This window comes from Tamandua tetradactyla, chromosome 14 (assembly GCF_023851605.1).
Source record: "Tamandua tetradactyla isolate mTamTet1 chromosome 14, mTamTet1.pri, whole genome shotgun sequence".
Lineage (NCBI taxonomy): Eukaryota > Metazoa > Chordata > Mammalia > Pilosa > Myrmecophagidae > Tamandua > Tamandua tetradactyla.
Genome location: NC_135340.1, coordinates 55,484,465 through 55,512,432, shown reverse-complemented (window position 1 = coordinate 55,512,432; position 27,968 = coordinate 55,484,465). Strand labels below are relative to the sequence as shown.

The window sequence follows — 27,968 nt, the reverse complement described above, 5'->3', positions numbered from 1 at the left end:
CTGAGTTCTGACTCAGGGCTGCCCCTGGCCTGGAACATTCCATGGGCCTGGGAGTCTTCTCAAGGAATTGGGACTGCAAGTTCTCAGGGCCTCGGAGGAGGCTGCTGACTGGCAGGTGCTGGGTACAGGAGCTATTGGGCCCAGGCTGAGCCTGACAGTCTGTCCTAGACTTGGGCATGGTACCCTCCCCCAAACAGGCCCTTCTCTCAGATGTGTTGTGAGCTTTTCCCAGGCCTGCTGGGGAGCTAGGCTGTTCTGCCTCACAAGGAGTCCGGCCCTTAGTTACAGGTGAGAATGTGACCAAGGTAGGACGGTCAGGTAGTGGTTTGGGGATATCCAGGACAAAATGAGCCCGGCTGGGCAGGGCCAGCTTGCTGAGTGGTGAGAGGCGGATGGGGGCAGGGGCTTGTAGTTCAGCTGCCAGGCCTAGGTTCTCCCCAACAGAGATGCTCCGGCATATCTTGGCTATGGAACTGGTGGTGGGGTTCTGGTAGGAGTGGGGCCGAGACAGATGGCCATCACCCTGAGGCAGGAAGCCCAGGCCCTCTTGGGTCTCAAGCTCTCGTGAGAGGAATGGGGCCGGTTGAAGGGCCTCATCTGCAGAGAAGACACAGATAAACACAGGTCAGGCGGTGAAGAAGGTACTCCAGGCACTAAGGCTCAATCCCTGGAAGCTGTGTTTCCTGAACACACCCACTAAGGGACACCCGGTGGTAAGCACAGTGGCATGTCAGGCTCCCATGCTCCTCTCAACCCAGAGCTGAGTTCACCAGGCTCCTCACCCTGTGGCACCAGACTGTGCACAGATTGGGCTTTCTGGAGTCCACTTGAGGGGCCAGCTGTGGCTGCTCTCTCAGTTGTCCAGCTGCTGTCCGGATTCAGACGGCGTCGTGGCAACAGCACAGGGACACCCTGCTGGGGACTGGGATTGCCAGAGGACAGTTCCACCTCTGGGGGTACTCCCAGGAGAGTAGCACCATTACCTCTGAGCTGCTCACTAGATGCCTGTGGCATCTGGACTGGTCTCAACTTCAGAGCCAGGCTTGAGGAGGATGGGGATGGTTCCCTATAGGGGTGAAATGTAGAAGAAAGCCCACAGAAGGCTCAGTGCTCCTGATGGTGAGAAGATGGTGAGAAGCTTTCAAACCACCAGAGAGGTGTTGAAGAGAAGGACAGGCCAGTCAGGGTTGGGGCTAGGCTGGTTAAGTCCAAAATCAGAAGTGCTAAAATACCCTTGGGCATGGGAAGACAGAACCTTGAGAGAACAGGGTTGCATGCTGCCCTTCAGGCAGGAACGGCCCTTTTGGGAGTACTGGGAGGGCAGGAGAGCCAGAGCTCCTGTGGGAGAGCTGGAGCTGCTGTGGGAAGTCTCTGTACCTGAGTGGGGGGGTTTGCACTTGCAATAGGAATCGTGAAGAGATGCTCTGAGACTCTGTCCTCTCCGGCAACAGGACCTGGCACCCTGCCAGGATGACAGAAATCATGAGATGAATCAAAGGCCAAGCCCTTATGCCAGATTCTGCCTCCCCTAGAAGGAAAGTCCAGGGCATGGCCCAATCATGGACCCTCCCTCTCAGCTATGCAAGGAAGATAAAAAGGCAGACTGAGTGACCAGATGCCAGTTCTCTGACCACACCTGGAACAGCCCCATTGGCTAGAGTCTCAAAGTGCTGCTTTAGAAACTGCTCCTGGTCCGGGGTATGGGGGCTGCCTTCCTGCAGCCCATAGGAGCCAGTGCCTCCCTCCTCTTCCTCCTCTTCCTCATCACCCTCAGCTGGCTCTTCAAGGTCTGAGGAGATGCCATCCACACTCAGGGGCTCCGTGCTCTCAGAGTCTGGAATGTGGCGGGTAAGAGAGACAAGCATGGTGCTGCACCCACCTGTCACCAGAACCTCCTCCCCTACCTCAGTACATGGTCTATGTGGTCCTGACTCCTCCCTCAGGGCTGAAGCCTCACCTTCATTGGGGTGCTCAGGGCTGGAAAGACGGCTGCTGCTGTAATCCACAGAGCAGGCACTGTCAGGGCTGTGCTTCTCTGAGCCCCTGCTGCCTGGATACACTCTTCCCAGGGTCCCTCGGGCTGGGGCCTGTACCTGGAACTCACTGCTAACAAGGCCAGGCAGCAGAGGAAAGAAAAAGCAGTAAAAAGAGGTGAGCCACAGCTGCATGGATTCCTGCCTTCTTTCTCCTCCACCTGTGAGCAAGACTAGGGATGAAGTAGAAGGTAAGCTCTGAGTACCCTGGAGGCCAGCCCTCCCCACAAAGTCTATGGAGAGTAAAGAGAGAAGAACAGCAAACACTCAGAGGGAAGGGAAAACTAGGAGCTGCAAGCCCCATGAGGTCTGGCTAGGGCAGGACCCTTGCCTGGTATCCAGGATAGGGCTGTCACTCGGCTCCGGGTAGACAATACCATCTTCTGTGGGAGCAGGCTCCAGATCTTGGGTAAAGACCCCTTCCTCTTGAGACAACAATCGGATAATATGGGGGCAGGAACAGGGTTGAGAAGCCTGAGGTCGAGGAGGTTTTTCATTCTGGGAACAAACAAGGGACGTAACTGGATTTGCTGACATGAGACAAGGACCATGGAGAAGAGGTGGAGGAGGGCAAGGGTTTGATGTGAACCAATTCTGAGGGAAGCTGAATATCCCAACTCTGAGGACAGATGCCAAGAAGCCAAGCTGGGCTCCAGCTGGTGTTCTTGTATTTCTGGGAGAATTATATTAGCACCCTAGGCTGACAACCTCCAACCACTACCTCACACCAAGAGTCCTCCAGGGAACCCAGCCAGGGCAAAAGCTACCTTTGCCTCTCCACCCTAGCTCCCTTCCTTGCTCACCCTAATCACCATACCATAGAACCTAGCCAGCACCACCCTAGCTCTGCAGCTGAGGTTACCCATGTACCACAAGGGACATGGGTGTATACATATGGTTAAACTAGCGCTCAGGCCTCAGCAACTGGCATAGGCTACCTAAGTCTCCTTGGAGTTCTCTAGGAAACTGAGAGAAAGTTTACTCACCTGGCTAGCATCAGAGGCCTGCTGACCATGCTTCCCTGGACCAGAAGGGGTCATGGCCAGTTGGTCCTGGCTGGGGACCCGAGAGCTTGGGGCCAGTGTCTCCAGCTGCCGCAGATCCAGCATGGAGCGAACACTCAGCTCTGCGCCTGGCTGAGCCCAGCGACCCCTTCTTCTGGATCCTTGGTTGATTGCAGGAGCTGGGTCTAAGAACTCCACTGTCTCCTGTGCCTGGTTTGGGGAAGAGGGGCAAGGGAGGAGAGACGATAACAAACCACACCATATCACATATTACTTACTTAGTGCCAGACACTATTCTAAGCCTTCCACACGTATTAGTTCATTTAATCCTTACAACAATCTTTCAAACGAGGTACTATTATTATCTCCCTTTTCGCAGATGAGAAAACTGAATCACAGAGAATTTAAGCAACTTTTCCAAGCCCCACACACAGTAAGTGGCCCACAGATTACAATTCAAGTAGTCTGGCTCCAGAGTTGATGCTCTTAACTTCATTCTATGTCATCTAAGAGGAATTTGTAGTCTCAGCTTTCACCTGGTATCATGGGCATCTCAGAGATAGGAATCCCTAAAAGTCTCCTACTCAGAGAGGACGGCCTCAATGGGGCCCCAAAATCCCTTCAAAGCACCAAGGACAAACCAATAGCCCAGCCTTGAGATCCCTGGCCTGGCTAGGCCAGAATGAATCAAAGATACAAACCACCACTATCCCCTGAAACTGCTGTTAACAGTGGAAGGTGCTGGTGGCTGAACTCCTGATATAGGAGAAGTGAGAGCTGGGTTGCCTCAGGGCTTACTTAAAATGCCTTTATCCCCTTCTGGCTACTCTGAAGTAGCCCCTCAGTTACTGGCCCTTTTACAGCATTTTCCCTCTCACTGTCCTGCAAGTTCTGAGCTTGTTTTTTAACCTGAGGTCTTCAGAACTTCAGTTTCTCCAGATTTTTGTTCACTGATGCTTCGATTTTTCTCAACTTCAGTCTAACCATTTGGCTCAGACATCCCTCTTCTACTCCCCACTTCAACCTGTCTGATCACATTTATTTCCAGACCTTCAATGCCTGGAATAAGTGGACTACTTTCTCTAGTGGTGACTAGTCCTAGAGGTGACTACGAGAAAGAAATACCTGAGCTTCCCTCACCTTAACCTGGGACAGCCCAGCTGTTTTAACTCCCCCAACAAGGCCCTTCCTTGGACACATGGAAATCCACCTTGGAGGATATTTTAATGATGATGACTCACCCGACTCATCTCCCAGTGGGACAGGCTTCGGGACAGGGCTGGACTGGGGACCGAGGCTGGACAGAAACAGGCAGTCAGAGGGGATATCTCCTGCCCACGACTCTGGGAGCCCTGGCCCCTCATCAGCCCCTATGCTATGTCACCACAGTAATGTTCCTCTTTTCTCAGCTCATACTCCTCACACTCCACAGTCCCAGAAAGGGCATATCTAGTCACTATAACAACTGATACCCTTCTGCCCCATACCACAGTTCCACAGACCTGGCTCTTTCTTGGTACCCTGGGCAAGAATGGGCAGAGCTGGAAGTTCTTCTTCTTCTGTGCCCTCATCTTCTCCCTCCTTGTCACTGTCTGATGAGAGAGCTAGTCCAGCAGACAGCACTGATGGAGTTTTGTGCCTGAGGCCAAGACAAGGAAAGTCATGGGGAGAGGAGCCTCACTGGGGGCCAAGGCCAATGTCATGGACTTTAAAGTAAGAAACAAGGTCTTGGGATTTGCACAGTCACTGAAGGGTAGATCCAGAGCACAGAGGATGGGGTAGAAGATCTCAGTGAGTGATTTTTACCTCCACCTACCACTTGCCCATATTCTGTTCTCACCGGTTGGGTCCAGAAGCCCTCTGGGGAGAGGATGGTCCTCGTTGCTTGCCCCCTCGCTGATGCTGGCGCAACTCAGCCAGACGCTGCCTCATGCTGATGGTCATCTCAGAGCTCAGGCGCCACACAAATATGCAGCTGGGACAGAGCCACAGAGATGGATCAGGGAGAGCTAGGGTGGGATTCTGGGAATGGCAACACCATCAGTTTCCCTTCTCCATGGGCTGCCAAGGAGATTAGAATCACCCTCCACTGCCAGGTCAGGTCCAGCCAAAAAATATTCCTATTCAGCCCCACTTCTCAGAGACATCACAAGGCCCCTGATATGAAGAGAGTGAAGAGAGCAGGGTTTATTGGGAAGAATCTATCTCCCAGGGAAGCTGGGTTCTGCTCACCTGTCTCCTGACACAGAGATGAGATGTTTGCAGTCATTACTAAATTTCATGCCAGTGACAATCTCTGTAAAGAACAAAGAATATGGCCCATGACATGTCCTGAATTCCCAACACAGTCAATCCCAGAAGTTGAGATGGGGACTGGGGGACAGGGAAGGCAACTCTGCTGGGTCCCAAGAAACAATGAGAAGCAAGTATACAATTCTAGGAATAGAGTATTGGGGATACACTCACCTGAGTGGCCAAACATGGTGGCTACACACTCGCCTGAGAAAAAGTCAAAAATGGAGAGGTTCTTATCGGAACAGCTGGTAGCAATGTAGATCCCTGAGGGGTCTGTCTGCACCTGAGGAGTGGGATACACAACTGGAAGAGGACAGGAAACACCAGTCCCTCTCCACCTAGAAACCTCTGTCCCCCAATTCCCTGGCCTAATGTCTACCCCGCTGAGCCCTTACCTTGATAAGGGTGCCATCCTCACCCTGTGACCCTTTAAACAGTTTCTTCTGCTTCCCACTGCTAATGTTAAAGATCCTATAAAGAAACACACTCTCATTCACATAAGAAAGAGGTGAGGATCAAGTATACTTGGGTAGCAGAAACTCCAGCCTTTACTCCTAGCCCCATTTCTTTGGGAGCTACCCCCCTAACTTCTCCTAGGTGAGGCAAAGTACTCAAGCTGGAAGCTCAAGAGAGATATGAGGACTTGGCAGCATATTGCTGATCCCCTGGGGCATACTCAGTCAGTCTGACAAGGGGATGCCCACCGAATATTCCGATCTTGGCAGCCAATGGCTGTGTACTTCCAGCTGGGCTCCACATCCATGTCATACAGGGTTGTCTTCCGTACCACGTGGTGTGTCCGCGTAAACTGTACTCCATCTCCAGACTGTAGGAGTGGAACGAACAAGTGGGCAGGCCCAAATTCTCACCAGGTCCAAAAAACCCTGCTTTAACCTCCCTTCCTCTCCTATAACCTCAGGCACCAGAACTGGTAGAGACCAGCTCCACTCAGCCCTTGCCCCATCCAGGTCAGCTCTGTATTCTCACCTTCTGTGCAGTGCGGAAGTAGATGCTCTTGTCTGCTCCACAGCTGATCATGCGGACTTGCCCATCGCTGGCTATGGAGGAAGGGGAATGGCGCTGTTCCCACTGCTCTCACCATATGGGGACCAGCCTTTCCTCTGCCTTCCCTTCATACTTTCCCTTGTTGAGCTACTCTACATGGCTGGCACAACCATTTAAATCAGGATGCTTCCTTTCAAACAGAGGCTTTCCTCTCTCCCTATCCTCAGCCCAACCTGTTCAGCTCAGGGTCCCCTGGGCTGAGAGTCTACATTCTACTTGTCTTCCCCATCCAGCCCCAGGCTTTCCCAGCTGCTAATACTCCCCCATTCCTGGCAGACCCTTCTTACAGAGGTGGGAAGCAGGTGGCAGAAGGATTGGCGGCGGGGAGTGTTGTTGGAAGGCAGCAGGCTATGTCTCAATTGCCCTGTCCCTACCTGCAAACTTGACAGCAGTGATAGCTGATGAGTGCTCATCCAGCGTCTGCTGCAGGCTATACTCCCGCCCAGCATCCAGCACATGGATCAGCCGATCTCGGCTTGCTGATGCGAGAAGCTTCAGACCTGGGATTGGAGACATTCCATCAGCCCACGAGTGCCCAAAGCAGGCCCCTTTGTGGGGCCAGCAAAGAACCCCACAGGAACCGAGCCCTATATCCCTATGCCAAGTGAACCAAAGAACAGGGAGAGAGCCTCGGAGATTCAGTTCTCCTCTAAACTTGTAAAGATACTAAATGATTAAAAAGATTATCAATCCCATGTCCAAGAGCCAGAATAGATTTAAGTGATGCTGGCAGTACTGGAGGAGCCCTGTGCCATCTGGGTCCAATCCAGGAACCAGGTGTCCTCATTACCTGTGTCTGGCTTAGAGTACTCCAGGCACAGAATCTCGGAGTCATGGGCCTCCACTTTCAGCATCTCACTCAGGGATTGCAATTCATGTACCCTGCAAAGAGGAGGAGAGGAGGAAAGAGGTCATGGCCAAGCTGCAGAAGGGGCCCATCTCTCTTTCTCTTCTATATCTACCCCAACCTTTTTTTTACTTTTTATTTTGAATGTTTAGACTTTAAGAAAAGTTGCAAAAAGAGTAGTTTCTCTCACCCAGTTTCCCCTAATATTAATTAACATCTTACACAATCATACTAAAATTAACAGAACCAGAAATCTAACATTGGTATAATACCATTAACTAAAATAAAGATCTTAGGTAAATTTCACCAGTCCTTCCACTAATGTCATTTTTCTAGTACAAGATCCTATCTGGAGCCCATAATGCATTTAGTTTTTATTTCTCCTTAGTCTCCCAAGTCTGTATTTGTTCTTTAGTCTTTCCTTATCTTTTACAACTGTGACACTTTTGAAAATTTCTAGTCAGTTTACTTTGCTGTGTGTACCTCAACTTGAGCTTGGGTGATGTTTCCTCATGACTGGACTGAGTTTATGTGTTTTTGGCAAGAATAAGCACAAAAAATATTATTTCCTTCTTAGTGCATTATATTACGGGGTTTATGACATTGTTAGGGGATGCTAACCTTGATTACTTGGTTAAGGTGGTCTCTGTTGGGTTTCCTTATTGTCAAGTTATCATCTTTCCCTTGGAGATAATAAATAACTTGTTCCCCAACCTTTCTGCACCAAACCTCCTCAAGTTCTGTCTTCTGGGATCGAACTCTCCCAGCCTGTACCAATGGAGGCAGTCAGTACCCACTCCAGGCCTGGCATTACCTGAGTGTGCCCATACGGTCCCCTGAGGCTAGATGCTGTCCATTGGGACTGATACACACAGAGCGGATGCCTACACGGGGATCCATCAGGGACCCATCAGCTTTGTCTCCTCCAGGCAGCTCAGTGTCCAACAGGGCCTGTGTGTTCCCGTCCACATAGATGATCTTAATGAGGTCCTAATAGAACAAAGCCAGGACAAGAGGTGGATAAGGCAAGTCCAACACAGTACAGCTTAGGAAAGAGGAATGCTGGACAGGAGTTAGCCCTTGGTTCATAGAGACCAAATAAGAACTGGAAAATCTGAGGACACAGTTCCTAAGAACGAGATGTGAAGGCTTGTGGGGATGGGGCTACTAAGTGTAGAATGGAGGATGTAAGGTCTCAGTGCTCACATTGCTGAGTATGTTCCGGTGCAGGGTGGAGCCATGTACCCCAGAGCTCTCTGTGTTCCAGAGGCGGATAGTGTTGTCTGAGGAACAGGTGATAAAGGAACTAGGAGGTAGGCAGGCCTGGTTACTGTCCTTTACTTCAGGGTAGACCTGAAAAGGCAGAGGGAACAGAGTTAGATCTCCAGTTAGGGAGCAGTCCCTTGTCTGCTTAGTTCCTCACCTTCCTGAGGAGATGAGAGGGAATGAGATTAAAGAGATAATGTCGGTCAAAACGTGGCTTAGTGCTGTCACGGAGTGAGCAAGCCATACTGTTAGACACTCTTATTAAATTACTAAGAGAAATCACATAAACCAAACACATATTATGTGCCAGGCACTCTTCTGTGCTTCCCACTTCTATTATCTCATTTAATTCTCAAAGCAATCAGATGAATCAGTACATCATTTTACAGGTGAAAGCTAAGGATGGACAGGAGCATATTGGAAGACGCCTGAGATGTGTAAACACTGAACTTCAAGCTCAATCCTCAGGTCCTGTATGAGGACATGCAGCTAGAGAGGATGTTGCTGGAGAAACAGGGAGGCAGCAGAAATGTAACACCTCATTTAGGGATCCTCAAATTCCACCCTCACAATGGAATCCCAGCAAATACACTGAGTCTCAAGCCAGTTCAGTCCACGTACCTCCACACTCCAGACACAGGAAGAATGATACAGAGCTGAGTACACCTTGCCTACTTTCTTGGGGTCTCTCACATCCCAAACATAAATGCTGTGATCGTTGTATACACAAGATAGCCACTGGTTAGTTGGATCAAAGGTTAAAGCGATGGTGTCTGGATACCTGGCACTGGCTACTCCACAGAAGAGGCGACTGTAGGGGAGAAGACAGGGCAAACAGGTGAGCGAGGAGCTGATGAAATAAGGGATTGAAGGAAATGAAAAGAAAAGCCAAACTACAAAGAAAAAAGCAGCCCCTGACAGCTATCAACAGGGAGCTGACCTGGCACTAGCTGTTAGGCCATGATGTTTTCCCTAGAACATGAGCAATTTTACAGAACACCAACATCAGACAAGGTAAACTCTCTGGCCATGATGGAGAAAAACAAAAACAAGACTACTCTATGATCATGTCTGAGAACAGATAAAACAAGACCACTGTACAAACCACTAAAGACGACCAGACATCACCCTTTCCTGTTTAACATGATTGATTGTTGCTTCTTTACTCAGTAAGTCTTTATCCTCATACCATTCTGTCCATCTCTTAGATAAAAATTAAGATAATCATAGAATTGTCCCCATTTCCTGACAGTATCCAATCCAGAGCAAAACCTCAATTCCTCAAACCACTCCTAAAATCACCTAAAGCAAGCCGGCATTCTGCAATAAGCTCCTCCTAACACCCATTTACTGGGACACTCTAGAGTTCCCCATGGTATGTAGTCCCCTTCGTTGCAACAAGTACTGATAAAACCAAATTTGTTTGACTACCATGGGTGTTCTTGGTAATCTCCGGCTGGTGGGCATCAGTACATTCTTCACCTTATTCCCTGAAGCACAGCCAGGAAAGGCTGGGCAGTAGGTAGGGCTCTGAATGGTGGCAGGGGCCCACAAAGCTCACCTGGCCTCAGTGACGCTGGCAATGTCTGTCCCCAGGGCATGGGGCCGGGGAAGGGTGCTGAGGAAGTGCAGGTTAGAGGGGTTGAAGAGGCGGACGGTGCCATCAGCACAGCCACAGAAGATGTAGTCTTGGCTCACAGAGATGCAGTGGGCCACTGTGGTCTGTGGGCAGAGTGGCTCAGGTTAATAAGGACCACACACCCAGTCAGTCTTCTCTCCTCCTCCCTAACCCCTCACCAACAGTCTCCTGCCAAGAAAAAAGAATGACTTAGGCAGGGGCGAGAGAAAAGTAGGTCAGCAGCTCTGACCTGGGCCCCTCAGATGTCTTCTAGAGATGTCCCTCCCTCCATCAGCAGCTGGCCAGATGACCCACAGCCTTGTACAGTTGGAGTTGGACACCAGAGGTTTTGGCAAAGAGGACAATATAGGAAGCCAGCAAAGAGAATGGAACAGCATGAGAAAGAGAGGAAGATTTAGGTACCACTTACTGTGAAGCTGTCTGTGTTCTGAGCAGAAGAGGAAAGCAGGGGAAAGAGATGGAAAAAGACAGCAGAGAAGAGGCAGTTACACAGATCACTATGGGCTAGAATTGGCCAAGTTGTAGCTCCCCCAAGATTTTTTCTCCTGGGGTCTCCTACTGCATGCACAAGGGCCCAGCCCCTGGTACTAAGCCATGGGTACTAGTTTTCCCCTGAGCTGAAAAATGGCCAGCCCCTACCCCTAAGACAGCAGTGACAAATCCATTACTTACTCTCAACTCCACCCATTTATCCAAAAGTCGCCGATCACTGAATTCGCACAACAGCCCTGAGGATGTGATGCAGAAGGTACTGTCTGCCTTCTTCCCTCGGCCACAGGCCACATCGGTGAAGAGGTTGTTTCGTAGCTCCCCTAGGAGCCCTGAGCGGCCCAGCAGGGGCACAGTGGCATTCACCTATGGAGACACACAGTGTTGCTACTATCCTATCCCGAGGATGCCCCTGGAAATCAGGCCCCTTGCTCTGTGAGTTAACTCCTTAGCCCAGATAACATCTCCTCAGCCTGGGTGCTTGCTGAGCAAGTTGAGAGGGGCCCAAGTAGAGAAGGCTTTCCAGGGGGTGGGCTGAGCAGGCCCTGGTCCTGGTGGCTACTTCCAGCCTCAATACCTCACCTTTGAGGTCTTGCTGTCATCAAGGTACCAGAATTTGATGTGCCGGTTGCCTGCAGTGACAAAATAGCTGCAGTCCTCAGAGAAAGACACTGCTGTCACCCGACTGGACACCTTGTTGGAGGCTACCACAATGTTTTTCTGGAGAGAAAGCCAAGGGAAGAATCAAGGCTCTTAATTACTGGAGCTAAGAAGAAAGAGGCTCTGAATATGGAAGATAATCAGAAAGAAGTTATATTTGGAAATCATTTATTTCCAGGATTTCCTGGTGAGGAAAAGCAGGATGGGGAGTTGGAAGGAGAACCCCTTTCTAGAAGAGATGAAGAGACTCATTTCCTTCTACCAACATACTTGGGCTATATAGTTGTTCTTTCCTAATTCAGATCATTTTCTAGAATGAGGCCCAGATCAGCATGGTGGAGTAAAGGGGTTCAGTCCCGCAATTTCCTGGCTCCTCAACTGGCTCTTGCATGCCATAAAGCTTCCAGGCCATTCCACCCAGCCCACTCACCTTCCAAGCCCAGACATTAACGATCATGTCATGTTGGTAGCCCACGGAGACAATGTACTTGGTGCTGGGGGAGAAGGCCACACAAGCCACACCATACTTATGCTCCTGCAGCTCTGCCACCTGGCTGCGATCAGCCACATCCCAGACCCGCACGGCAGGCATGTGCCCACTCTGCAGGGAAAAAAGAACTAGAAGTGTGGGCCAGAGGCATCTAGTCTCTCCTAGCTTTCAGAAAGGGGGACCTTCTCCATCCTAGCTACTGAATACAATCTCTCTCATGACCCCTAGGCAACAGTCAAAAGCAGGGTGCCACAGAGGACAAAGATATAGAGGGAAATGATAAATATCTATGGACAATGATTATCAGAAAGAAAATGGCTCCAGATTTTGCTACAGTAACACTTAGTAGGGTTATTTATATTTGCATTTGTTCAAAGCTCACTGAGTGATTCTGACTGGCAGCCAGGGTCAGGAACCACTCATGTCTTATTTCTGCTCCCTAATGCCTGCCTCCCTTTAAGAGACTATGCGAAGGCAGAAGTGTTCCTCCTGTGTCCGGCAGAGGTCCTCCAGGGATAAGGAATATTTTAAGGCCATATTTTTCAAAATGTGATTCCCAAACCAGTAGTATCAGACTCATCTGGGAACTTGTTAGAAATGCAAAATTTAGGGCCTATCCCAGACCTACTGAATCAGAAACTGGAGGTGGGTTCTGCAATGTGCACTTAACAAGCCCTCCTTGTGATTCTAATGCACAATGAAACTTAGGAACTACTATTTTAAGGTATAACAAAACCCAGAATTTGGCATCTGTTCAGGAAGCCAAAGTGGCAAGAGCCCTAAATAGACCTAGAATTGCAGCTCTCTGCTGAAGCCAAGCCACCCACACTCTTCATAGTACAGCAGACTCTTTTCCTCACTCACTTCTCCAGTGACCAGGTACTTGCCATCTGGGGAGAAGGCAAGGGCAGTGATGGTCTTCCTGCAAGAGATGGGGATAGGTTCAGAGGCAACAGGCAAGACCAGTAGACTTAAATAGCACATGTTGCATTTCCCTGTCTGGCCCTGCGGCCCAACCAGGTCCCAGTCAGTCCCTAGAGGCATAAAGAACCCACACAGTGTCAGTTTCACAATTCCCAGAAAATGTGGTGTTCCCTGAGGGTCCAGGGCTCATTTACCTGGAGCAGTTGAGGATGTGGTGCTGTTTGTGTTTCCGGGGATTGAACAACACGACCACACACCTGGGGAGATGAGTTACAGGACAGCCTTAGCATCAAACCATGGCTTCCCCAGAAGTTCCCAAGCCATCTAGAAATACCCATCACCCAGCAGAGGGAGCTGAGTTGAGCAAGATCAGAGGAGTTCCACTTGCCATGGAAGGCAATTGGCTGTTTCCTCCTGCCAACATGCTATTTCTGTAGTCCCATGAGGGTGAAAGGGCTTCCTGGAAGTCTCTCCCCACCCAGGTCCTCAAGCACCAGTGAGTGCCTCTGGTCATGGCCAAAAGGGTAGCAGGGAGGGGTGTGGGAGGGAAGAAAAAGTGATTTGGGCAAAGGCATGGGGCCACACGTGTTGCAAGCATTTGTTTCCAAGGAGAGGTGAGGCCTTTCACATTTACATCCATGTATGTACCTAGCAGGCACTGGCCCTCCACATGTTGAATGAGGAAGGGGGTGGGAAGCCATGGCAGAGGGCCAGAATTGCAGGGAGATTCAGTGAGACTAAGAACTTAGGAGGAAGGGATGGGAAGATAGAGACATCTTCAGGGCCTGGGGTGGCCTCCTCAGTGCCATGGAGTTCCTGGACACTGTTCTGAGAAGCCCTAGCCCCAAGAGATTTAAGAAGGGCCCTCCTGACTGCCAGAAGGAGACAATCAGGGACTCTGCCTGCCTTACAGAGAAGGGTGGGGGAACACTCTCCAGCCAGGAGGCAAGGCTAGACGGAATTAGCCCAAACTGACTTTCCAGAGGCAATGCCAGAGAGGAGGCCAGGGGGGATGAGTCAGGAGCTGGGAGCCCATAGGCAGGTAGTGTTCTCCCTTAGGCTCCTTGGCTGTCAGCAGGCCCTGGCCCAATGGCCCTTCTACTTCCCCTCTTTATTAGCACTCTAACTAGCTCTTGGAACCAGCCGACAAGAGCAAGTCTGGAGCACAGTATATCAGGAAAGTGGATACAGAGAAAATGATCAGAAGGCTCTTTCTTCCAGATCCAACCTTCTTTAATGGAAATCCACTGCAGCCCCCATATCTGAACCACTTCTTGCTGGAAACCTGAAGTGGAGGAGGGTACATGGTACTAGTGAGTGCTCAGCATCTTTTGCTGACAGACATCTTAGGCTTAAAAATCCACTCAAATATGGAAATTCCACAGGTAATTATCTTCTGGGATGCTGGGATCTCTGAACCCAGCACTTCCAGAACTGCTAGGCTGACCAACAGCCTTGGAAAGCTTGGGTAACATCATTTTCTCTTCTAAACACCTCCCTTCCAAATCCTTCCTCACTGCTTTCTTTCTCTTCTCACCATTTCCTTCTCTTTCCTTGTTCCCCTTTCTTCTTTCCTTTTCCTTTCTCTCATCAATTTTCAACCTTTGGCTTTCCCTTCTAGATATTCAGTCAGGAGGATTTAAAAATATAAAGCCAAAAAGATGACTTTGGAAACTCTGTGTCCTAGCCCTCTCCCTCTTCCCACTCTCCACATCTAACTAGCTTCTGTCAGGGGCAGTTTAAGAATTAGAGGCCTAATTCCTCCAAAACAGATCCACAAAATCCTAGAGCTGGAAGGAAGGATAGAAGGAATTAATGCACTGTACTAGATGACTTTAAAAGTCACCTGGTCCGTCTTTTGTTGCTCAGATATGGCCTCTCTCCCTTCAAGCCCAGCTCTGCAAATGAAACTAACTGCACTTTCCCCTATGTGGGACATGACATCCAGGGTGAAAGTCTCCCTGGTGGCAGGGGAGATGACTCCCATGGATAAGTCTGGCCCTGACACCATGGGATTAACAATGCCATCCTCACCAAAAGGAGAAAAAGAAGTATAATAAACAAGGTATCAGTGGCTGCCAGAGTTCAAATAGAGTCAAGAGGCTACCCTGGAGGTACTTCTTACACAAACTTCAGTTAGACATTGCTACCTACCATAACTTGCCAAACCTCAACCAAAATCATTCCTGCCAATCCTAAGGAACACCTAGGGCATGATAGAAGATTCTACAAAGGTCCCATACACTAGGGTAACTTTTCAGAAACCTACAGCCTCCAGAAGGGTCCCTGGACCAGATAAGTCCTGAAATGCAGAGCGGCCAGCTACTCCAGAACATCAATTAGTTCCATCCCCCTATCCTATATTATTGACAGCCACTTTCAACATGAAAAAGTTAGAATGGGTATAGCCCAAATACCCCTAAAGAGTGGGAGAAAGCTCAAAGATGACGGTGGAGTTATACAGAGAAGGTAAGGTTTAACAAATGAGTATGGCTGCTGAATCATTGTATTGATATTTCTTTTACTCTCCAGTATCTCAGAGCAGCTATAAGTAAAAATCTATAATTGCAGAATTGTAACCCATACCAAACTGAAATCTGTTCTACAACTAATTGTTGTGATGTGCTTTGAAATTTACTGCTTTTTTGCATATGTCATTTTTCATAAAAAAGAAAAAAGTTAAAAAAAAAAAGAAACTCTGGAAGATGCCTCTTTATATTTGTTGGAATATTTTAATATTTTATTCAAAACAATTAAATTTAAAAAATCCAGAGTTAAAAAAAAAAAAGTCACTTGGTCCAATTTTTCAAAGTTCTGAGATGAGGAAAACCCAGGCTCAGAAAGATCCATAAAGAGCAGAGCCAGGACTCACACAGGTGTTCTAGTTCCAGTGCTCTTACATCACACACATATGCATCTGATTATGTCACCTGTCATTGATAACCCCTCAGGGCTTCCAAGACCAAACTCTGAGTGCCCATTAAGGCCCTACATGGTGGGCCCCTGTCCACTTTCTGGCCTTACCCTGCCCAGGACTCCTGCCACATCAACCTTCTTTCACTCCATGCTCCCTCCCACTACCAAGCCTTTGCACACGTTATATCCCCTGCTAGAACATCTTCCCGCCCTCTTTCCACTAGTTAACTCCTTTAAAAAAAATTTAAAAAGTAAAATATATATAACATAAAAATCATTTTAGCCATTTTTACATGAAGTATACTGTGAAATTAAGTTCACTGACAATATTGTTACTTTCATCATTTCCAGAATATTTTCATCATTCCAAACAGAAATTCATACCATTTAAAAAATAACTCTCCATTTCCCCCCATCTGCCACCTCTGATAACCACTAATCCACTTTCTGTCTTAATGAATTTGTTTATGATAAGCATATCATATAATAGAAATCATACACTATCTGTCCCCTCTATGTCTGGCTTATTTCATTTAATACGATGTTGAATAAGTTGACTGTTAGTCCTTGTCAGACCTCAGGTCAAATGGCTTTGGTACATGCTCTCATAGCACAGTGTATCAATCTTCTGTAATACTTACACAACTGCAATTTCACATTTATTTTTTATTGTCTCTCCCACTAGACTACACATTTCAGAAGGGTGGGAACTGGGTCTGGTTTGGCTCACTACTTTGTCTCTTCTGCCTAGCAGAGTCTGGCCCATTGCAGTTGTTTGAGGATCATTTGTGAATAGATGAATGCCTCCCTTAGTCCACTCACTTGGCCCCTTGGAGCACCTGTCTTCTATGGAAGGCGGAACAGAGGACCTCAGGGTCCTCAGGGCAATGTGGAGGATCCTCAAGGCAATGTGGAGGAGTCGGAACTTTCTGGGTTTTGGAGTCAGAGACCAGAGTTTGAGTCCTTGTTCTGCCATATACAACTATGTGACCTTGGATAATCATAAGCCTGTCTTCCTTATCTATAAAAATGAAGACACTCAGATCTAGCTCATAGGACTTTTGTAAAAATTAATGGTTTTTTGTGGCTCATAGAAAGAATCAAATAAATGGCAGGTTTTAGATTACTATTCCTGAGGCATTAAAAGAAAGCGAAAAGGGGGATCCTGGCAGTGGTGGATGAAGCACGAAGGGATAAAACCAGGTTCTTTTGGAAGATGGAGGTAGTCTGTCAGGACCTTGGGCAATGATAAAAACTTTAAAGGAGGTTTTTCTTTTTTTTTCCCCTCTGAAAAGGAGGAGCCAGGAAAGGAGAGCTAGGTTAAGCTTGGGGGAAGTAAGTATCTACATCTTCATTCACTTAGGAGATTATAAGTATGGAAGGTAACAAAGAAGGGGTGAGGAAAATGTTTGAGGGAGAAATTACCTCAAACATCTAGACTGGTGGTACACAGGCATGGAAAGACAATGGAAGTGTCATCTCCTGGCTAAGTTTAAAAATACCACATAGAGCTTTGTTGAACTTTAAATATGAGAACTTCTACTTCCTTTAGCACCCAACACACTATTATTCACACAATCCCAATAACAGCATTTACCATTTACCATTTATCAAGCATGAGCAATGTACCATACACTTTGCTAAGCACTTTAGATGTATAATCTTCAAGAATTCTTATAATAACCATGTGACAATGGTATAAGTATTCCACTTTATGGATGGAGAAACACATCCAGAACAGTGAAGTAATTTGCCCATGGTCACACAACTAAAGCAAAACAGAATCAGGATTCCTAAGGGGGAGAAGAAAAAATTGAAGCCAAAGAGGAGAGACTTGAAACAGAGGACAAACACTGATGAAACACATAGGGTGCTAGGACAGGAACATCTGTGAAGAGAGAAAGAGCCTGGAACACCTGGAGGAAAAGAGAATTTAGGAAAATAATTTTTGGAAATCAGTACAGCGCACATGGAAATTATAGCAGTTTCAAAGTTCACAGACTTAGATATGTATTTAGATTTTAGTACTTTATTCAAGTGTGAAAAATTATACCCTCCAGGCCTACCACCACCATGAACAGCCCAGTTTTCAGTGGCTGATTTGTTTTTTTAATTTTCTTGCTTTCTTACAGACTTGCTGAAGAATCCCTCTGCAGGCTCATCTCTCTAGAAAAGGCTTCTTTTCTGAGTGATTATAGGTTACTTAGCTTTCTAATCACTTGCATATGAATCATGGCAAAGGCCCACTAGAATAAATCTGATGCATAATCAATCCATCCAGCCAGATAACAATTCTAGAAAATGTAGGTGATGAAAACTCTATGGTAAGCTTTTGAATTTTTCCTTGAACTCATCATCCCAAAGCAACAGTGTGGCCTTAAAAGGACAGACCATTAGACTGCTTAAAACACTTTCCAATACGGAGTGAGGTTAAAGAATGATGAGCGGTTGTTCAATATGAGCAGAATGGTAACTAGCTTGAACTTAAACGTTTGGAAATGGACAGAGTGACGGCAACACATTTTTGTGAGAATAATAGCGCTGAATGGTGTGTGAATGTGGTGGAAAAGGGAAGTTTAGAGTCATGTATGTCACAAGAAGGAAAACTGGAGGTTAAAACATGATAATGCATAACACAGTGAATCTTGTGGTGAAAAATGCCCATGATTAATTCTACAAATATTAAAAAGTTCTTTCATGAACTAGAACAAATGTATGACACTATAAGAAGGAGTTAATAATAGAGAGGTTTACGGGAAATGTACTTATTTCTAACGATAACTATAGTTATAACTATAGCTAACAGTAATATTTTAATACTCTTTCAAGAACAGCAACATTTGTTACTACACCAATACTATGGGTCAATGATCAGGGTGGATATGGGGTATAGGAGGATCTGGGTGTTTCTTTTTTTTTTTTTTCTTTTCTGGAGTAATGAAAATGTTCTAAAATTGATCAAAGGTTTATATGCACAACTATGTGATAATACTGTAAACCACTGATTGTATACTTTGAATGGTTTGTATAGTGTGAGAATATATCTCAATAAAACTGCATTTTTTGAGAAAAAAATAAAAACTACTTTCCAAGTTACTGCACACAAATTCTGAGTCTTAGTGGGCCACATCTTCTGTTTTCTCCTTCCCTTTACCCAACATTTGAAAAAGAAGTTCAATGCCATGGTGGAAGGAGGAGGGAGAGCAGTGACAGATGTGTGAGTGTGTATTTAAAGATACAATGTAAATAGAAAGATGATTGGTTAGAGGAAGAAGAGGTATCCCTTCCCCTCTCTAGCACCCCACTCCACCCCAGCACATCCTGAGAAATTCTCAGTATGGCATGGAAGAGTTGGGCAAGGCAGGGAAACACAAACAGGTGAGCACTTAAGTTGAAATTTTTTCTCCTACTTACTCATATTTGAAAATGTTCCAATACAGAAAGTGATAGAGAGAGACTGATCCATGGTCACAGCTCCATTCAATGGAACAATAATGCAGATGTTCACAAGAGGGCAGAACTTAGCAAACATGTCAAAGGCACCCTCTCTGCCCAGCTTGTTGAGGTCCTCCATGAGAACAGACCTCAGAAACACTGATGTGGGAGATTCCTCAGTCTTCTTGGTGACCTCTAACCAAGCTCTGCAGTCTGTGAGGAAGAGGTGGATGGGGCTCAATCTTTGACCCTCTACCTCCATGTCCTTTGACCCTTTCCTGCACCACAAGCAGTCATCTTCACATGCGCCCAGGAAGAAGTGCTGGCTGAATCTTTAACCTAAGGGCTAGGCTGGTTCAACTGGCTGAGTCCAGTAACTCAGAACCTAAGGATACAGGGAGATTGTTTACTCACAGGGGGACTATAAAACCTCAGTGTCTCATGGCCTCAATGCAGGGGAGTGAGGTTGTGGAGCATTAATGCCAGGTGCTGAGCCAACTGCCCACAAAGGGCCAAACCCTCAACAGCCCCTTTCCCCAGACAGGTTCAGGCATGCAGCCCTCATGAAGAATCCAGCATTCCCACAGGATCCACTTCCTATCCTTCATCCTCCAGAAAACAGAGACAAATGAACCCTGGAGTGAGCAATGACTATAGCAACACCAAAAAGGGGGCAATACCCAGAAGTTTCAACCAGAGATCCAGCACCTTTGAGCTCCTTCTTTCAGACCAGGTAAAATCAGAGGGTGGGGATAAACAATGTCATCCTGACCAAAAGGGGGAAAAGAAGTGTTAACAAATAAGGTATTAGTGGCTGAGAGAGTTCAAATAGAGTTGAGAGGCTACCCTGGAGGTCATTCTTCAGCTAGATATTGTTACCTACCATAACTTGCCAAATCTCAACCAAAATTATTCCTGCCATTCCTAAAGAACACCTAGGGTATTATATAAGCTTCTACGAAGGTTCTATGCACTAGGGTCACTTTTCAGAAACCTACAACCTCCAGATGGGTCCCTGGACCAGATAGGTCCTGAAACCTAGAGGAGCCAGCCTCTCCAGAACATCAGCTAGTTCTATCTCTTTTCCCCGTATTATTGAAAAACCCCTTCCAACATGAAAAAGTTAGAATGGGCATAGCCCAAATACCCCTAAAGAGTGGGAGAAAGACCAAAGGTGATGGTGGCATTATACAGAGAAAGTAGGATTTAACAACGAGTATGATTGCTGAATCCATTATACTGATTTTTCTTTTAGTTTCCAGTAGCTTTGAGCAGCTAGAAGCAAAACCCTAAAATTGTGGAATTGAAACTCATACCAAACTCTGAAATCTGTTCTACAACTAATTGTTGAGCTGCGCTTTGAAATTTATTGCTTCTTGGTATACACATTATTTTTCACAAAAAAGAAAAAAAAAGTCAATTGTGATGATAAAAAAATATTTATTCCTTCTAGCTTCCAACGCTTTGGAGCAACTAGAAAGAAAAATCTGAGATGATGGTACGGTAGCCCATGACAAACTCTGAGATCTGTCCTGTAAACTACTTGTTGAAGAGTGCTTTGAAAACTACTGCTTTTTTCTTTCTTTGCTTGTACTTATGTTATACTATACAATAAAAAAAGTGGGGGGAAAAAAAATCAGAGGGTGACTTAGGCCCAGGCCAGTGGCACACCCAAAGTCCTTCAAGCCTTCCTCAAATGTCATTTACCCGTTTAGCATTACAACCTCACCCCCCACTCCCCAACCCCACATTCCCTATTTCCTTTCATTGTTTACCCTTGTTCCACAGCTGACATCAACCTTGTAACATTCTATACAATTTACTTTTTGTTTACTATCTATATTCTCCCACTAGATTGCCAGCTCTGTGAAGATGGCATTTTTATGTTTTGTTTAGGCCTTGAAGATAGGTACTCAATAAATACTTGTGCATGAATGAATAAATCTTGAGGTTAAGTCACTAGCTATAAGATCTTAATGCCCTGATGACCCAGGAGTGTCCTGAGTGCCAATCTGGGAAGTTGGGCTCCCAGGCAGGTCCACAGCTCTCCCCTACCTCAGGTATTTAGGACTCAGTGATGTTCATGTGCAGTGTGGCAGAAAGAGCAAAAACACTGGGGTCAGGTAAACTTGGCTGCTAACATGCTGTGTAATCTTGGGCATGTGCCACAATTTCTTAGAACCTGCTTCCTCATTATCATCCCTCAGCAGGAATATTAATACCTACATCACAAGATTGTGAGAACTGAAGAAGGTAAAGTGCAAAATACCTAGCATGGCATTCCTAGTTGTTTCCTTGAAAGGGACCCAAAAATAAGGAAAGGGCTATATTAGGGAGTTTGCAGTTGCAATAGGAACTCCAACTATGACATCCTATGCAGGACTTGCTGGATACTAGATCTTATCCTATTAGGGTTCTTATCCAGGTATGGAATTACAATCTGGCCCTCAAGATTCACTCCCAAAGGGAATACTTTAAGGCTTTAATTATTCTAAGAGATAATGAGTCTAGGACATTTTCTAGAGCATCATTGTTTGTGGTCCTCTCTAGCTACTTGGAATTCAATGACTGCTCCCCTTTATTGAACCTAAACATCACAAAAGCAGGGGCCCTGTTTGACTTATTTGCTGCTGTATTCTGGGTACTGCAGTTCAGGGAGACAGATATTGGGCCACTAGGTCATCTGCTCTCCTACTACGGCCTAGTATAAACACTTTCTCTCTTTGAAACTCTGGTGTCTCAGGAATTGGTTGTTGAGCTCCTCCGACAAAGAATTCATGGCCTTTGTCCAGTAAGAAAACCACACCAAAGGGAGAACTCTAGAGATAAGATGCAGGGGCCACTAAAACTTAGGGACCTCTGCCCAGAGAGGCCATACTTTTAACCGGGAGCTCAATTCACCTCAGTCTGACAAACACACCCTTCTATTCCCTGTGCTGTTTCATTTCCTTTCAAAAAACTTTGTTTTGGTTTGATATTGCCTCCAGGCCTCTGGGAGAATTTTCTGAGCTTTGTTTCTCTCCTTGTTTCTAGGATACCTGAGCTGGCTCCTAGAGCAACAAACAGTATAGGAACAAGAAATGGAGAGTGGGGGAGGGCTGGTGTTAGGTTCACAAAATAGAAAAGGGAGGGAGGAAGGGAAAGAACCTGCTTCAGCTCACAAGACTCTGGTGGCCCCCAGACACCCTGGAGGCATATCGGGGGACTCCAGCACAAAGAAAAAACTAAAATACCAGGAGCCATCTGCAAAGAGAGAACATGAAGTTCTAGGAAATCAAAAGATCAGGGCACAGATCAGGGGCACGGTCCAGGGCGCTTGAACTTCACCAGGAACACCCATTAGAGATTACAGCAGGGAGATCTCCATACACTACCAGCAAGGATAACTCCTAGGCACAAGTGCCAGGCTGGATCCTCCAATAAACATGGGTACACACCCTTCATGGCGCCAGGCCTGGGGGCAGGGGATTGTGGAGAAGAAAGAGGGAAGCAGGGCTTCACATTTCCCAGAGCAGAGACACAGGGCTTCAGCATGCAGGGAGCAGCACTCCAGGCCTTTCCTGCTAATCCTACATCTAACCTCAGCCCCACCTCCAACAAGAAAGAACCTGGCTTCCCCAGGCAGAAATTGGAATGAGTGGAATTCCCCTGAGGCAGGCTGTTATTTTGCTATGGAGGTCATTCATCAGCTTGCTTCTAGATGAGGCTGGCTCAGTCTCTCACCAGATAGCAGTACAGCTCCAACAGAAGGCCCCCCACAGACATCAAACACCAGAGGGCCACTGAAGAGGGAGACTAACCCAGGGGCTGATAAGTCTGTTTCCTGGCACATACTGAGCTGCCCATAAATTGGGCTCTACTCAATGAAGGCAGGTAGACAAGCTTCAAGGAAAAGCATCTTTTAAAAATAAGTAGAATATCTCATCTTCCCCCTCCACATAACATCGTTAAGAATCCCAGTACAGACGCTTACTAGCTGTGTGACCCAAAGCAAGTTGATTATGCCCTCAAATCTCAGTTTCCTCCTCTAAAACATGGGGATGGTAGAAGTACCAACCTCAAAGGATTCTTCTGAATATTATTAAGATAATTCACTTAAAGTGCTTAACACAGTACCTGGTACAGATTAAGCTCTTAATAAAGGTAACTTTTTGATCTGATGATAAAACTAAGCAAATCATTTCATTGTACAAAAAAATAACATTAGGCATCTCCCAAGTTGCTGATTGGGTTAAGAAAGGTAAAGCAGAGCCCTTCTCATCTAATATCCCTGTGTCCATCAGCAAGGAACAGAGCTTGACAGAGAGAACCAGAAGCAGTAGGGGCAGTCTCATGTTTCCAAAAGGAAACACTTCTGAAAAAAGTCTACAGAAACTATGGTTGGGCATTTCTCACTTGTAGGAGCAGAGGAGTAAAAAGGCAGCAAGGGAAAAATGCCAGCCCAAATGCCCTTTTCTTCTACTTTTGACTAGAGGAGATAAATGTTCACAGCAGCATTATGCACTACAGGCAAAAAATGGAAACAACTCAAATGTCTATCAATTGATAAAAATGTGGTATAACCATATATGGAATACTACTGGCAATAAAAAGGAATACGTTACTGATATATGCTACAATATATATATAGCTTGAAAACATTATGCTAAACTAAAGAAATCAGTAACAAAAGTTCACATATTATATAATTCCATCTATATCAAGTGTCCAGAATAGGCAAATCTATAAAGACAGAAAGTTAATTAGTGGTTGCCAGGGCTGGAGAACTTGGTGGGAAACGGGGAATGATTGCGAATGTGTATGTAGCTTCTTTGAGGTAATGAAAATGTTCTAAAACTGATTGTGGTGATGCCTGCACAACCCTGTGAATATTCTAAAACCCAATGAATTGTAATCTGTAAGTGGGTGAATTGTATGGTATGTTAATTACATCTTTTTTTTTTTACTTTTTTTAAATTAATTTTTTAATATTTTAAACATAAGCAAATACAAACATTCTTACCATATGATCATTCCATTCTACATATATAATCAAATTGTTAATGAAATGGCTAGAAAGTAGTTATGAAGATGGTGTTGGGAGCTGTGCATAATAAAATGTGTGACTCTATAAGTGTGGGTGGATGCGCGTGAATGGCCAAAAAGCAGGACAGATGGCGACAAGGTCAATACTCAACAAAGAACCTTTACCTGGCCCTATATCTCCTTTACAGAAATGGGGACCAAAAATTAATCTGGGTATATTGCCCAGAAAATATTAGTAAAATCTTGCCCACCCCAACTGGTTTATCAAGGCTGTAAACTCCCATGCAATAAGATCTCTTTTAAGACACTTACCCAGCTGGGTAGGCAACTAAACCTGACCGGGGGTCACAGGCAAGTCCTCTGCCTCCAGATACTGTTATTCCCAGCACCTTCTCCAAGGTCACCTGTTAAAGTAAGACAAAGAGGAGAAAAGTTATAGACAAAGTGAAGACAGGGACAGTAAGGAGGTGCTGAAGGCACCAGGGACCATCCTGTAGTGCCCACTATTTTCCTGATACTCGATCTTCATCCCCAGGTGCTGTTCTGGCCATAGCCTCCTGATCACATGGGGAAAAGCAAGAGTGTTTCAGCCTGTTTTAGCAGGACTCAGTCTGGGAAAGATTGGGAAAGAAAATCCACTAGTTAGATTTAAACCACAGTTCATGGCCATAGAGGAACAAGCATTCCCCCAATCCAGGAAAGCACTGTTTATAAGACAGAGCATTGGGTAAACAGACTGGGCTTTTGGGTTGGTGATCTTTTTTCTTTCTTCCTTTATTGTGCTAATATATATATATAACACAAAATTCCCTATTTTAACCGCTTTTAAGTGTACACTTCAGTGGTATTAACTGCATTCACAATGCTGTGCCACCATCGCCACCATCTAATTACCAAGACTCCTTCATGACTCCAAACACAAACCCTGTACCCATTAAGTAATAACTCCCCATTCTCCCTTCCCCCACCCAGCCCCTGGTAACCTCCAATCTACTTTCTGTCTCTATGAATTTTCTTATTCTAGATACTTCATATTAGTGAGATCATATAATATTTGTCATCTTGTTTCTAGCTTATTTCACTCAACATAATGATTTCAAGGTACATCCATGTTGTAGCATGCATCAGAACTTCATTCCTTTTTATGCAAATAAAAAGGAATTGTATGTATATATCACATTTTGTTTATCCAGTCATCTTTTGATGAGCACTTGGGTTGTTTCCACCTTCTGGCCACTGTAAATAATGTGGCTACAAACACTAGTGTATAAGTATCCGCTCAAGTTCCTGTTTTCAATTCTTTTGGGTATAACTTAGAAGGTCACTGATCTTTGTGCTTTGGCAGGAATGAAGGGAATGGCTACTCTAATCAACCAAGAGTCAGAAGATTCTTAGGTATCAATTAGGTAACTCAATGTCCCTGATCTTTATATTCCATCAAGTTCTTCCTTACATAAGAGGACTACACCCACTTGTTCAAATATCTGCCAGTTTAAACAGACTATGAAGTCAAAGAGGCAGAAACATGGCTTAATTCTGTGTTTTGCAAAGCACAGATGCTCAGAGTACTCTAACTATTAAGCCACAACTCCCACAGAGATGGAAGGTAAACAAGAATAAAGTACTCAGAGATTCTGAGAGGTCATGGCCACACTGAGGCATTCATCAATACTCTCATTGCCACTATTGCTATCCTGAACTGCCTGCAGTCACCAGGACCCACAATGGACTAACCTCAAATTAGTTCACTGGTCTTTCTGCTAGGTGGGCCCATGTGAGAATCTGGCCCTGTAACCTTCTGCTTGTCACTCTACTTCACTCTCTGCTATGGAACAGCTCATCTGTCATTCCATGTCCAGGCTGCTCTAACACTGGCCCTCCTCGGGGATGTACTTGGTCTTCCTCAGAGAGATGGGCTTCTGAATGCAGAATGTCCATGATCTCGGGTTACTCTGTGAAAACTCTGGCTCTGGGGAGAGTCTTGGAAGCCCTAGGAGGATAAGATGAACTAGAAACACTTCAGGAATATTCATATATTGGAAAGGTGGTCTACCCCTAGCTCAGACCAGTTTCTAAAGGTTAATACAAGAACCAATTAGGATGGTTTAAGGACTCTCCTCTCTTACTGCTCCATCTGGAGAATTCAACGTGTTCCTAGAGCGCCAGTTTAAATTTTAATATCTGAGGACTGTTTTAGTTTGAATTAGGTTGGAAAGAAATGCTCTGTGGTAGCTCAAAACCAAAATAAGTCTACCAGGACATTGTGGTTAAAACCCATTCCCAGAAAGGTTACCAAGAGTCTTTTGTGCGTCTCAAAGATATAGATAGGAATTCCAACTTGGCTCTAACTCACGGATAGAAGCAGTTAAGGACACCAAACCAATCCATAGCCACCTGGCAAGCATTAAACTTGTCAGTTACACTTAGGTCTATCTGAATTCCTACTCTTCTTGTGGGATAAATTAACTTTAGCCCACCCTAAACATTATTGATAGTTTGCCCTAACTTATGCCTCCTCCTGTATTTTCTTAGCTTAATGACACTCTGGGACCCAGTCACCTTTTGAAAGGCCTGAGCACCACGGACTGACTGTAGAGTACAAAATCATCCTGGAAAAATGTATATTCAGTTCAGGTCACCACTCCCTCATCCTGGATACTGTGCCCTTACTATCCTGGTGGGAGGGGAACTTGGGAACATTCCTGCTGTACCAAATGCCTACTGAAGAGAAGAGTGTGGAGCCAGAAGTCAGCATTAACCATGTGGATGGGAAAGGATACAAATCAAGTGCAGGGAGCTAAAAAGCTGGTCAACTTCTATTCTCTTCAAGCTAACTTAATTTCAGAAAAATCCTGTGGGTTCCAATTTGCATCGATCTTTCCCTTATGTTTCAGCTTAACTAAAGAACCAGACCAGTCTGTTGGTATTCAGCTGCCCTTCCTTCTGACAGGAATTTAGATAGGAGGATACATTCTGAAACTATCTTGGACTTTTTAAAGAGGCATGGAGACCAGGGTTTATCAAACTTTTTTGACCATGACCCATAGTAAAATAACATTTTATATCATGATCCAGACATGTAAAAATGTACACACACATATATATGCATACATATATATAGGTGTATGAAACTGAAAAGTTTCACAAAACAATACTTATTCTTATTGTATGTGATAAACTCTATTTTCTATTGTATTCTATTTCATTAAAAAATAATTCTGGTCAAGGCCTACTATATTGATTTCATGACCGACAAAAGGACTAAAAGCTCCAGTTTGAGAAGCACTGGTACAACCTTCTTTTTCTGCCAGGCCTGAGTGACAAGCTCTGATCTATGGCACTTGTGTGTTCCTCGTTCCTTTCCTCTATAGGACTCTGGGCAATGGAACACATTTCCATGCTACGAATACCACATGGGCAGGAGTTTGCTTGGACTCAGAGCTTGGCTAATTTTCAAAGGATTTATGGCTTTTGGTTTTTCCTGGCTTTCTGAGTAGTTATCTAAGGAAGAAAAGGCAGTTTCCTTTAGTTCTGTGGAGGGGGAGGAGCAGGGGGAAAAACATTTAGGAGCATCAGCTGGTTTTTATTTTATGTTCTCAACTCAAACCAGCTTCCTGTTTGCAGGGCGGTTTTGGGTTAAGCTCCATTTTCAAAAGATCTCAGACTCCAGAGTTCCTGCAAGGCCTCCAACATCTAGGCTTCTTTTGTAAGGCTCCAAGAATATGGACTTTAATAAACTAATACTCTCTCTCCCTCTGATAACCTTCTCCCCGTTCTCTCTTTCCAAAAAGGTTGTAACGCTTCTGCCTGCCCTAGGAAACGGAAACAAACCTTGATACCTCCCGCAAACACACCATAGGCTAAATATTAAATTCAAGCA

At 45.7% G+C, this 27,968-nt stretch overlaps 1 protein-coding gene across 3 annotated transcripts in view; it reads right to left on the bottom strand.

The window, feature by feature from the left end:
* The window catches only part of MAPKBP1 (mitogen-activated protein kinase binding protein 1), a 56,522-nt gene that overhangs the window by 3,659 nt on the left and 24,895 nt on the right, over nucleotides 1-27,968 (bottom strand). For 2 of the 3 annotated variants that reach the window (XM_077127542.1, XM_077127543.1), the window contains exons 3-29: nucleotides 24,401-24,492; nucleotides 12,907-12,969; nucleotides 12,653-12,710; nucleotides 11,729-11,899; nucleotides 11,221-11,358; nucleotides 10,822-11,004; nucleotides 10,072-10,232; nucleotides 9,132-9,321; nucleotides 8,451-8,597; nucleotides 8,059-8,234; nucleotides 7,188-7,279; nucleotides 6,772-6,897; nucleotides 6,320-6,390; nucleotides 6,037-6,158; nucleotides 5,728-5,803; nucleotides 5,504-5,615; nucleotides 5,270-5,333; nucleotides 4,878-5,012; nucleotides 4,540-4,676; nucleotides 4,279-4,334; nucleotides 3,020-3,247; nucleotides 2,365-2,531; nucleotides 1,958-2,106; nucleotides 1,637-1,834; nucleotides 1,378-1,462; nucleotides 783-1,066; nucleotides 1-597 (exon numbers count right to left, since the gene is read on the bottom strand). In XM_077127542.1, the coding sequence (XP_076983657.1) occupies nucleotides 1-597; nucleotides 783-1,066; nucleotides 1,378-1,462; nucleotides 1,637-1,834; nucleotides 1,958-2,106; nucleotides 2,365-2,531; nucleotides 3,020-3,247; nucleotides 4,279-4,334; nucleotides 4,540-4,676; nucleotides 4,878-5,012; nucleotides 5,270-5,333; nucleotides 5,504-5,615; nucleotides 5,728-5,803; nucleotides 6,037-6,158; nucleotides 6,320-6,390; nucleotides 6,772-6,897; nucleotides 7,188-7,279; nucleotides 8,059-8,234; nucleotides 8,451-8,597; nucleotides 9,132-9,321; nucleotides 10,072-10,232; nucleotides 10,822-11,004; nucleotides 11,221-11,358; nucleotides 11,729-11,899; nucleotides 12,653-12,710; nucleotides 12,907-12,969; nucleotides 24,401-24,492 (4,078 nt within the window). The remainder of the gene's footprint in view (nucleotides 598-782; nucleotides 1,067-1,377; nucleotides 1,463-1,636; nucleotides 1,835-1,957; nucleotides 2,107-2,364; nucleotides 2,532-3,019; nucleotides 3,248-4,278; nucleotides 4,335-4,539; nucleotides 4,677-4,877; nucleotides 5,013-5,269; nucleotides 5,334-5,503; nucleotides 5,616-5,727; nucleotides 5,804-6,036; nucleotides 6,159-6,319; nucleotides 6,391-6,771; nucleotides 6,898-7,187; nucleotides 7,280-8,058; nucleotides 8,235-8,450; nucleotides 8,598-9,131; nucleotides 9,322-10,071; nucleotides 10,233-10,821; nucleotides 11,005-11,220; nucleotides 11,359-11,728; nucleotides 11,900-12,652; nucleotides 12,711-12,906; nucleotides 12,970-24,400; nucleotides 24,493-27,968) is intronic. The other variant, XM_077127544.1, reaches the window with a different exon arrangement.